The sequence below is a fragment of the Vanacampus margaritifer genome, chromosome 5 (assembly GCF_051991255.1).
Source record: "Vanacampus margaritifer isolate UIUO_Vmar chromosome 5, RoL_Vmar_1.0, whole genome shotgun sequence".
Lineage (NCBI taxonomy): Eukaryota > Metazoa > Chordata > Actinopteri > Syngnathiformes > Syngnathidae > Vanacampus > Vanacampus margaritifer.
Window position 1 is genome coordinate 15,788,545 of NC_135436.1, and position 10,718 is coordinate 15,799,262.

The 10,718-nt window shown below is 40.5% G+C and overlaps 2 protein-coding genes across 3 annotated transcripts; both read left to right on the plus strand.

The window, feature by feature from the left end:
• Positions 1–575: 575 nt before the first annotated feature.
• On the plus strand, positions 576–5,388 carry rflnb (refilin B). 2 transcript variants are annotated; one of them, XR_013294072.1, is made up of 6 exons: positions 576–649; positions 755–1,088; positions 3,434–3,519; positions 4,603–4,924; positions 5,037–5,099; positions 5,226–5,388. XR_013294072.1 is itself a non-coding variant. In XM_077565510.1 (6 exons), exons 2-5 carry the CDS (start codon positions 897–899, stop codon positions 5,090–5,092), a joined length of 642 nt encoding a protein of 213 aa, XP_077421636.1. In that variant the 5' UTR covers positions 576–649; positions 755–896; the 3' UTR covers positions 5,093–5,099; positions 5,226–5,388. The 2 variants fall into 2 exon arrangements, 1 of the variants encoding a protein (XP_077421636.1); XM_077565510.1 differs by having other exon boundaries at positions 4,603–4,910.
• Positions 5,389–7,285: 1,897 nt separating this feature from the next.
• On the plus strand, positions 7,286–9,920 carry dus4l (dihydrouridine synthase 4-like (S. cerevisiae)). Its single transcript, XM_077565507.1, has 7 exons — positions 7,286–7,380; positions 7,478–7,661; positions 7,775–7,896; positions 8,003–8,120; positions 8,749–8,868; positions 8,933–9,159; positions 9,243–9,920. Exons 2-7 carry the CDS (start codon positions 7,573–7,575, stop codon positions 9,509–9,511), a joined length of 945 nt encoding a protein of 314 aa, XP_077421633.1. The 5' UTR covers positions 7,286–7,380; positions 7,478–7,572; the 3' UTR covers positions 9,512–9,920.
• The last annotated feature ends 798 nt before the right edge of the window (positions 9,921–10,718 follow it).

A 10,718-nucleotide genomic window follows, 5' to 3' on the forward strand; every position in this document is an offset into this window, starting at 1 on the left:
TAAGGAAAGCTGGTGTCAATGTTTATGATCCATGTTGGATGATGCACGTATCACACAGCGTCCCAGCAATTGACATACTATCGGCTGTGAACTTGTTTTTACTATATGTTGTACAAAAGTGTTAGGACAGTTTCTACAGTTTTGCTTTTACAATACACACCACCACTATATGGTTTTAGAATGCACATTACAGTAAGTGTATTGTTTCTTCTTTTTTTCAGATTCCATGCCTAAATTATTAAGTTATTCATATACACTTCAGCATTCATGTGTTCCCATTAGTATGTGACACTGTACACAAATTTAAAGTTCTCAAACATTTAATAAACATCAATTTGGCTTCATTAAATTAAGCCATTGTGGTTTTGGAGTTTCCCAAGATATTGTAGCCCATATACATGTATGAAAGAACGTGTTTTTCCTCAATGGTCTCTTGGTGCCTTTTTGGAGTTTAAAATAAATACTGTATTCCTAGTAGTTTCCCCTTTTGTCTTTCATCCAATCAACACCGAGGAAAAGCCTCCATGGGGCGGGTCTTTCCCTTTTTAATGCCTGATTGGACTTTCGAGGGAAAAGTTTGAAGCTCAGCCGTGGGGCCGCTCAATTCATGTTCAACGTTGACCTGTTCGGTGATAAAATACAGAATAATGTATGGTTATATTCATTTTAACGTGCAGATTACTGTGCCAAAAGGACTTAAAAAAGGTTAGTGTGAGTCGTGACTGTTTTTCCTTCTTTTTTTGTCCTATCCAAGGCACCAGTGTAAGCAGTGAGCCGCGACCACGTAGAACGTTAACAAAAAGCGAGGACTAACTGGGGAAACTACATTTTGGAAGTCGTTCGCAAGAAGCGTCACCAGCTTCTGGAGTTTCACAACTTCTCCCTTTGAAAAGGAAATGGTCGGACGGTTGAACTTTCCAAATGTTTACGAAGAGGACCCGCTGGGCATGAGCTGCCGGGCGGACCGAGGGCTCGACAGCCCGGACTCCGGGTTACCGCCGAGCCCGAGCCCCAGCGTTTGGCTGCTGCCTCAAGACAAAGCCCGTGGTGTGAGTCCGGTACCGGAGGACGAACGAAGCCGATCGCAGGTGTGTATCATACACTGTCAATGTAGTATTTATTGAGTTCAGCTCGATCCTAATTTGACCACAAATGCACAGCTGTAAACGGCCAGCTATCCCACCTGCACCGAGCATGCTCCACCTGTTGACAATATGGTATCCAACAAGTCCTGACCCAAACTGTTAAAAAAAAAAAAAAATCCCAATAATAGACGCTATTAGGGGCACCGATTTCTGTCCGATCCCTGATTTCTACAGCCTGACCAATCGATCCCAACTTCTTTAGTTTTTTATAACCAACAGCAACCACCTTCAATGTTCCATTCTTGTTTGATGGTAAAAAATTGAGCAGTACCTATGAAACAATATAAACGTGTTAATTTAATTGAAGTAGTTCACTCAAATAAAAAGTCTGTGGGCTAGACTGGCCATCTGGCATTTAGGGCAATGCCCGGTGGGCTCTAGTATTTTGAGAACGATAGAGTGCTATTTAATTATTTTTCCTCCATTTACCCCAAGAGACCAACAGCCCATTAATCAATTCAGAATGCAGACAGCAAATTGAACCAATTATCAACATTAGTGGCAGAGCTACGTGGTAGTCAGGAATCAAAATGCCGTTTTGTTTGTTTGTTTTTTCTGTGCTAGCTCAGCCCTGGCCATCTTACAGCAGAAGAGGACAGTGGCTTTTTCTTTTTCAGACAGAGGTGGATGAGATCGATGGACAAGATGAGTTTTATTTTAAGACATCTGCAGATCCCCCAAAATTAAGGAATTGGCCCCAATCCTGACCGATCGATCAGTGTGTCTGCCTATTGATACAGTAGTTTTAACCCTAAATGCACCCAAATATGTTTTCCAGTTTAATACATTACCTTGTAGATTTGATTTAGAAAAAATGCTCCAGGATTTTGAGGCAAATATTATTTTTAATGCTTTTTATTTTTTGTCTCTGTGATAGATGGGTAGTACGGGGGGGGGGGGGGTGTACTGTAATTGCACACGGTGCAGTAAATCCCCCGCAGACAGCCTGTCGCAAATACAGGAAAGCTAAGTAATTTACATCACTCCTAAATGTTTGTAACTGCTTATATTTTAAACTGTAAATATGCTACAAATTACGATCCCCAGACATGTTAATATAATTTCAAACACATCTCACAAAATTGCCTTTTAGAGTAATTGGCTTACAGCTGACAAAAAGATCCGGAAATGCTCGGTGAGCCTGCATATGCAGCAATTATTCCGCAAGTTCACCACAGTCTAACCTTGGCTCATCAACAACATACAAAGATATTGGTCACCTGTCAACACACGTTTCTGCTTTCCTATTAGTCAGAGGCTTGACACTATCTCAGGGCATTACTGAAAGTTTGCACACAAAAAAAGTGAATGGGTGAGTTTTTCAGCAAACGACTGAGGATTGGTTTTACATAATTAAGAAACCATAAATAGATAGGAGTTGAGACTGTACTATTGCAAATGACTCTTTAGTTAGGTACCTGGTGCACCTTAAGTTGGGTAGCGAGCTGTTACCAGCTGATCAACTGTTAAAGTCCAACTCTGTGGAGAAGTTTTCCACCCACGTTTCTCCATCATCAACCCCACAAGGACCTCTACAGGAATCTTGCATCACACCACTGTTCATTGCCGGGGCTGCTTGTTAGCTGGTGACAAAAATGCTAGCTGCTCCTTTGCTAACATGGCACTTTAGCAGAAAGCAGGCTATTTTCGCGCCATCTTTTGGTGTGACAAAAAGAGCACAAAAATGGCGTGGGAATATGGGTGTGCGTTTTTTTAAACAAATAGTATGTTCAACAGGGGGGAAAAAAGTATCATATTTCCTCACATAGTGGTTCTTCTGCGTGCAGAAAGTAACGGGCTCCCATTTGAGAGGAGGCGTTATTTAAACAGATAGCCTACATGTCGTTAGCCTACTAGCATAATTAGCCAAGATGTTTTTGCACGTTTTTGGAAAACAAAACACAAAAAATTCAACAGACAAGAAGAGTCCAAATGTCTCTTAGTCTACAGTAGAAACATTGGAAATTAATGACGTGATGCTGTACATTAGAAATCAGTTTTTCAATTGTTTGTGTTGCAGCGTCTGTCCCTGTTCAAATACACATGAAGTGAAATGAATTAACACATTGGCTCACTTTCCATCACAGGCCACAGTCCTGCACGTTGTAGAGGTTTCCCCTCCTCCAACACACCTGGTTCAAATGATCAGGCTCGTTATCTAATCTCCTGCAGAGCTTGCTGATGAGCTGATCATTTGAATCAGGTGTGTTGGTGGAGGGAAACCTTGGACCACGCAAACGTTCATCCTAGCGTTCTTGTTTAATGGTATTTATTTATTTATTTTTCAGGTTTCAGCTTTGCCCGCTGGTCCCTTCCAGCCTTTGTCCTATGGGGAGGGTATTGCAATGGACCCTTTACCTCCTAAAGAAGTAAGGTGGGTTGTGTTGAAAAGTCCTCCAATCCATCCTTACGTTTTCTATACTGTCACTGTGTTCAGGTCTGCGGCCTTGTTCTCCCGGCCTTTGTGTTGGTTTTCTCTGGTTACTTAGAGTTCCTCCCAAAACATGCGTGTTAGGTACATGGAAGGCCTTAAATTGTATGCATGGATTTTTGTGAGGAATGCTCGTTTTTTTTTTCTACGTGCCCTGAGATTTACGAGGGCACAGAGATTTACCGGCAGTCTGTAGTCATGCGGCTGTCTTGCTGCGTTTGATTGGTGAAATGAAATCACACAATCCTCTGACAAGCTAATACAGTACTTAAAATGTAAGTAGCTCAGTGTAAGTGAGTAAAAGTGGTGTTTCTTAACAAAAACTGCCCAAGTATATTGCGTTAAAGCTACTTGTCAAGTATAATTTTATCCAAAAAGTTACTTAGATAATCGTGACGGAGAAATGTAGCTGGCTGCTATCCATTTCTGTGCTGGAGTACGCCAAAAAACCCAAACAAACACAGAAAACAGCCACTAAGAACAATAATGTTTTTGCCATCTTTTAGTTTTTAGTTTTTGTTTTTTTTTTCTCATTGACAGCTCAGCATTGTTCATTCGGTAATTTTACCGATTCGACATGTCATCATCATTGCTCTTTTTTATTTTTTATTTTTTATTTTGTGAGTGCGTGCGTGTGAGTGTGTACTCATTAGTTCACCTAAACCGAATACTTCAGAATCCAGCTAGTCGTGAGGTTGTCAGGGGACCCGAGGAAGGATCAAAGAAAGGAAAGTGAAATCCAGCACCGACCAGACATTACCTACTACCCACCGGGTTACTAACCAGAGTCTTTCACCAACCCCAGAAACATCTAAATTCCGACAAATTAGGGACACGTCAAGAGACCAAAGGAGAGACTGAGGGAGGGAAGGAAGGATAGATGAAGCAGAGTGAGATCCACAGACATCAGCCTCCACCGATTCAACGACCAGAGGAAGAAGCAGATTGTGTTTGAATTTCGATATGTTTTTGCTATCTTAACTCAATGGAAAACTAAGCTGGTCAATCGCCTTCTACCATCCACAGATACACCTCCTCACTGCACTATGACTCGGACCGCCACTTCATTCAGAATGTGGCCCTGCAGCCGCGGGGTCGGCGCCTGGAGCACTGCGTGCAGACCATCACAGCCGTGTCACACAGCACCTGGCGTCATTACAAAACACAGCTGGATTTCCAGCCCCGCCATCGGCCGCAGAGCTTTACGAGCACCACCATCGTCTACCCCAAGAAAACGAGCTCCGTGTTCGCCACAGAGCTGAGCTACGAGCGCCACCGGCGAGCCAGACGTTTCCTCTCCAGCGTGGAGTTGGAGGCAGCGGGAAGCTACCTCAGTAAGACGGAAGAGGTCATTTCGAACGAGCCTGTTCTGTAACGTAGCCCTTGGCTGGTTGTCACCGACCCTGCTGTGTTGTCTTTCACTTTTGAGTCATTAGTTATTTTTTTTTTTTTAATGCCAGTGAAGCGGGAGCGCGTGCACTGTGTTACATACGGCAGAGATGTAAAGACAGTCTAAAGTGGAGGTAATATCCATTCATTCCATGTCTTCATTATTCTGCTATCGGATGAGCCATCCATTAGAAATGACCTTTTATATGAATTTCCAGAAATGCAGTGCTGTATCTATCTCAGTCTTTGTGTTTTTGCAGATCTTGCCCAGCCAAGGCTAATGACTTGACCGCCATTGAAGCCTCCCATCAAATTGGTCACTGCCTGATGCTTAACATAACACATTTTAATGAGAAGCAAAGACTGATGACATTTGTATTAGTGAAGGAAAAGAAGAGAAATTCACTGTCGTGGGGGGGGGGGGGGGGGGGGGTTGGCGGTGCATGCTAAGAAATCACTCACGAAAGATTACCGCACTGCACAAAGGGGATATACTTAGCTATGAGTTTTTTATTTCTGCACTAAATTATCACAAAATGAACTCTTTGCAGCCTGTTTTTAAATGCAATGCATTATACTATTTTTGGTGTATTAAAGTAACCATTCAGTATGAGTAAGCTTTTGTAGAAATGACTCGGGCATGTGACGTAGATGGAACAGGAGTCTTATGTGACAAATACACTCACTGGCCTACAGGTGAAAAGTAACACACTTCATTCCACTACACTTTTTATGGCATTTGAGTGGAATTTGTATTTATTCTTTTTAAGGTTTAAACAGCTGAGATTTTATCATTTGATAAATTTATATTGTCCATAGATGTACAATATTTGCGGTGTGTTGTGCTCTGTGTCTCACAGATGTTTTTGCTGTTGCTGACTTATTTGGTGCCAATTTGAAATAAAATTATTCAAGCTTAACATTTTTTTATTTTATTTGATGGAGGATAAGTGAACATGGATGGATGTGGTTACTAAGTGACTACCTCTTCGGCAGTATTTTTATTTTATTTTGAAATGGCTTGGTCAGAACCATCAAAAAAAACAAAACGGCTCACAATACCGCCCAGGGGGCCTACCACGCATGTCCGCCTCAGTGCAGGTCGTTATATTGAATCCGGGCTCGGCTGTCCTGTGTGGAGTTCACATTTTGTTCTCCTTATGCCTGCGTTGGTTTTCTCTGGGTACTCCGGTTGCCTACCTACTACATTCCAAAAAGATGCATGGTAGTTTGAACAAAAAAATTGCCCGTCGGTGTGAATGGTTCGTCTGCGTGTGCCCTGTGCCGTGTGCGTACCTCGCTTACCGCCCTAAAGACAGCTGTGATAGAATCGAAAACTCTTGCGACCCTTGTGAGGATAAGCGGTTCGAAAAAGTGTTGGATGAATGGAAGAACCGTAAAGATTATTTGGGTAGTGCTTGAGCGCCTCGCAGTGGCCAAAGATTACAATGATTTCAGTTTAGAGGAAGAGCAACGTCTAAACAGTATGGGCAACATCGATACAAGTTTGTCTAATTATATAATATATTAATATATGTATAAATAAAATTAAAATAACGCAACATTTTCTTTAATTAAAGAAATTATGTTCCCGCCCAGTTTCCACGTGATGGGTAATCATGATAACCATTACACTGTGGAACCATATTCAGTAATAGATTTCATATGAAATATAACAAAAATTCCGTAGAAATGTTTGTATTTTAACTGGTAGGCAATAATTATTACCTCTTTTTTGTTGACATTATGCCTCTAATTGACAGGACAGTTAGAAGCGGGAATGACACGCAGCAAAGGCAGACGGCACGGGAATCGAACCGGCGACGCTGGCTCAGAGTGCAGTGTTTTTTTTATTATTATGAATTGCTTTGTTTAACAAATTGAAATCAAAAGCCAAACATGGTAAACATTAAGCAAACAATCATCATCACAGTACACAACAATTTCACAATAACAGTAAAGGAAAAGGAGGAAAAATGGGAGAGAAAAAAATGCCAGGGGTCTTAAACTAAGAAATATTAAAAACACCAAAATGAGAACACAAAATTAAGGTCTTGATAGCCTTATTATTTTTTTATCTCTTTCAAAAACAGGAAAAAAAATAGGTTTCGACTTTACACATTTCCATTTATGAATATAAAACTTAGCAAGATAAATTAAAAGATTAATCAAATAATATTTATTTTTCAAATGAATCGTCATAGTTCAAAAATAAATAAAAACGTTCGGTAAGGAAAGCTCAAAATTACAAAATATACTGTCCAAAATAAATTCGCAAATGTCTTGTCATAGCTAGAGTTTCTGATTGGGAGCCACAGAAGTCAGAGTGCAGAGCGTACGCTTGGCTACTTTGAGATTGATGGCGTCATTTTTCAAAGGCCACGCCCACATTCTTTTTGCATGGTGGACGGGAGAGTGAGTACATGTGTCCGAAGCTGAAATTTGGATTGCATCTGTAGCTTTACAAACGCAAGGACATGTTAGCAAAATTGTGCTTGTGTTTGATTTGAAGCGGTTAAAGAGTGCTTCGCCAGGGACTACCCACGAGTGGATACTGAATCAGGCGTTAGCTGGTCATGCTAAGTGGTAACGCTAAGCTTGGAAAGGATGAAGACCACTAACCACAACAGTGTTACGAGCTTGTTTGAAGAAGGAAATGTGGTAAAGATTTGTGCGCCGATGGTTCGCTATTCAAAGTAAGTTTGATTCTTTGTAGCTCTTGTTTTGAAACTCACACATAATGTAGTGTGGCTCGGCTGGCTCCTTAGCGAATCGAAAGACGTACTTCCCCTCTACTATTTCTCCACAGACTGGCTTTCAGGTCACTGGTTAGGAAGTACAACTGTGACATTTGCTTCACTCCAATGATTGTTGCGTCTGACTTTGTGCGATCCATCAAAGCCAGAGACAGTGAATTCACCACGAATGAGTGTGAGTAGGAGCAATTCGTGCAATGTTGAGTGCTACTAAGTGTTTATTATCTGTTGGTATATATTTTTTTAAATGTTGTACTGCTTTTGTCTATTGTCTGCCATAGGTGACAGACCCCTGATTGTGCAGTTTGCCGCCCACGATGCTCAGACTCTAGTTGACGCAACGTGTGCAGTTGCACCTTTCTCAGATGGGGTTGACTTGAACTGTGGATGCCCCCAGAGGTGCATGTCTACCTGTTTTAAATTCCATTCTTATTTTGGATTTACACAGCACGTCCAACTGTTCAAAATCGAACAGATTAGATGTGTCAGAAGTAATAAACAACTTATTATCACATTTAACAACAACTATTTTGATAATCAGGAAATCGTTAAACCCTAGAACAGATTAACCAACTATAATGGACAATCACCAAAATTACACAAATACTTCCACAAGCATCAACAGTTAATGCCGTTTATTTGGCCTTTGCTGATTCTATCCCCACATTGATTTAAATGAGGGTAACTGATGGGTTACAAAGGCCAAAATAATCAATCATGTTTTGCGCTTCATCAAAACACAATGACTAGCAAAACTGAAAAAAACAAACAGATTTTTACAAAAGACGGAGAATTCACGTTAATTGCTTAGCTAACAATTGATTGTAATCATTTAACAGCGTAAGAGTTGCCATGATTCATGTCTCAAATGTCCCACCTAAGAGCAAAAAAAAAATGGACCTTGCAATGTAAATCCAGCCTTAGAATTGTTTTGTTTTTACTGTTTTGGTCGCGGTGTTCAGAATATATTAAGACCGCTTAAATATGATAGCATTAGCATCTTTCAGTTCTATTTTTATTTTTTCAGATGGGCCATGTCTGCAGGATATGGCGCGTGCCTTATCAAGAAGCCTGAACTGGTTAAAGACATGGTCAGACATGTCAGGAACCAAGTGGACAATCACTATACAACATCCATTAAAATAAGGTAAAATACAAAGTGATAAAAAAAAATAGGATCACAAAAATAATGAAATTGACTTCATCTGTAGAATACACAACGACCTAAGGAAGACAGTTGATCTGTGCCAGAAGGCTGAGTCAGCAGGAGTATCGTGGATAACGGTGCACGGTCGTACGTCGGAGGAGCGCCACCAGCCAGTCCACTACGACGCCATCAAGACAATCAAAGACAGCGTCTCCATTCCGGTCATTGCCAATGGGGACATCAAGTATCCACGTGATGTGGAGTCTATTCACCAGCTCACTGGTGTAGACGGTGATGTTTGTTTTTTGTTTTTCAAAATCCAAATTGCTTTATTGAAAATCAATTGAAAATAATTTCCTGTTGATTTGCCGTAGGTGTGATGGTAGCGCGAGGCTTGCTCGCTAACCCGGCCTTGTTCGCGGGGCACGAAGAAACCCCTTTGGAGTGTATATGGGACTGGGTGGACATCTCGATACAGCAGGGCACGCCATTTACGTGCTTCCACAATCATCTCATCTACATGCTTGAGAGGGTTAGCTCACAGCCTGAGAGAAAAGTATTCAATTCTTTATGTAGTACATCGGCTGTAATAGACTACCTGCAGAGCACGTATGGTTCAGTAGTGCATGATTTGGGAACATGAACATCCACATTTGTCTCATTAGCGTCGCGGGTGAGCTGGAGCTTATGACTTTGGGGCAGGGTAAACCCTGGGCTGGTAGTCAGACAACCATTCAGAGTTAAGTATCAAATCAAACTTTATTTGTATGACACGTTTCATTACATAAAAGAAAATGCAACACAAAGTGCCCCACAATAAAATAAAAACAAATCCAAAATATGACATTGATTTTCATCGATATGAATGCTTCTGTGCATTTGATGGTCTTTGAAATGTTACCACATCATCATGCAACGACTATTTAGATTTTGAATCCCCACAAAAATATGAAATATTACCCAGCATTTTGTCTGTTAACTGCTACCCATCCTGCTAATTTGTGGTCAGTAATAATGTAAGTAATAAAACTAGTTTGACCCCTCTGTGTTGATATCAATTGTCATGTAACAGAACTAGTTTTGTTCTTTCTACCAGAAACCGTGTCAAGCCATCATATATAACAAAATACATGTGAGTGCTGCGTTGTGAGGGTTGAAATTGGCTTGTTTACACATTCACAGGCTTTATTTAAGTATTCAGTAATGTAGAACATCAGTAAGCAAATCACTTAGTTTTGACTGGACCAGGCCAGATGGAAGTCAAAATTTCCTTTAAAATATTAAGACTAATTTAGCGCGGTTAGTGGACAATAAAGTCCCATAGTTAATAGCAAATAGCTAGTGATGGCCAAATGAAGCGTTTGTGGGGAAAAAAGCCACTTGGTCGAATTACTTCGAAAATGGGTTCAGTCCTTGAAGCGTCAGTTATAGTGCCCTCTCCTGGCGAAAAGCAAGACCAGTGGATTTAGAACATCTTTGCTTTTAAATATTTATGTACACAAAAACTGAACAAGAAATGCAAGCAAAACGTATTATTTATCAAATAAAGGTTGATTAATGTGTATGTGTATTTTCCTAGTGATTAGACACTTCTTGGTTTGGGTGCCTGTGTAACTATGGCCAGAGAAGGTTATAGTCTAGTGTAGTGGATCTCAAATGAGGGTATGTGTCGGCACTCCTGGGTGATACATGAAATATTAAAATATATTTAAAAGAATAAGTAAATATTTCTGGAAAAGAGTTAATACAATGAATTTTATATTCAGAAGGCAATTGAATTTCAGTGTCATAAAAACAAGCATTTCCCCAATACCAGAATGTTTTCACCCACTTGACTTGAAAACTTTATT

What these genes read in the sequence shown, in the direction of transcription:
- rflnb (XM_077565510.1), top strand. Translation starts at nt 897, where the DNA reads ATGGTCGGACGGTTGAACTTTCCAAATGTTTACGAAGAGGACCCGCTG. An exon ending in ACGAACGAAGCCGATCGCAG is followed by an intron (nt 1,089 to 3,433) that starts GTGTGTATCATA and finishes TTTATTTTTCAG; the next exon opens with GTTTCAGCTTTGCCCGCTGG. An exon ending in GGCAGCGGGAAGCTACCTCA is followed by an intron (nt 4,911 to 5,036) that starts GTAAGACGGAAG and finishes TTTTAATGCCAG; the next exon opens with TGAAGCGGGAGCGCGTGCAC.
- dus4l (XM_077565507.1), top strand. Translation starts at nt 7,573, where the DNA reads ATGAAGACCACTAACCACAACAGTGTTACGAGCTTGTTTGAAGAAGGA. An exon ending in TGAATTCACCACGAATGAGT is followed by an intron (nt 7,897 to 8,002) that starts GTGAGTAGGAGC and finishes TGTCTGCCATAG; the next exon opens with GTGACAGACCCCTGATTGTG. An exon ending in CCAGCTCACTGGTGTAGACG is followed by an intron (nt 9,160 to 9,242) that starts GTGATGTTTGTT and finishes GATTTGCCGTAG; the next exon opens with GTGTGATGGTAGCGCGAGGC.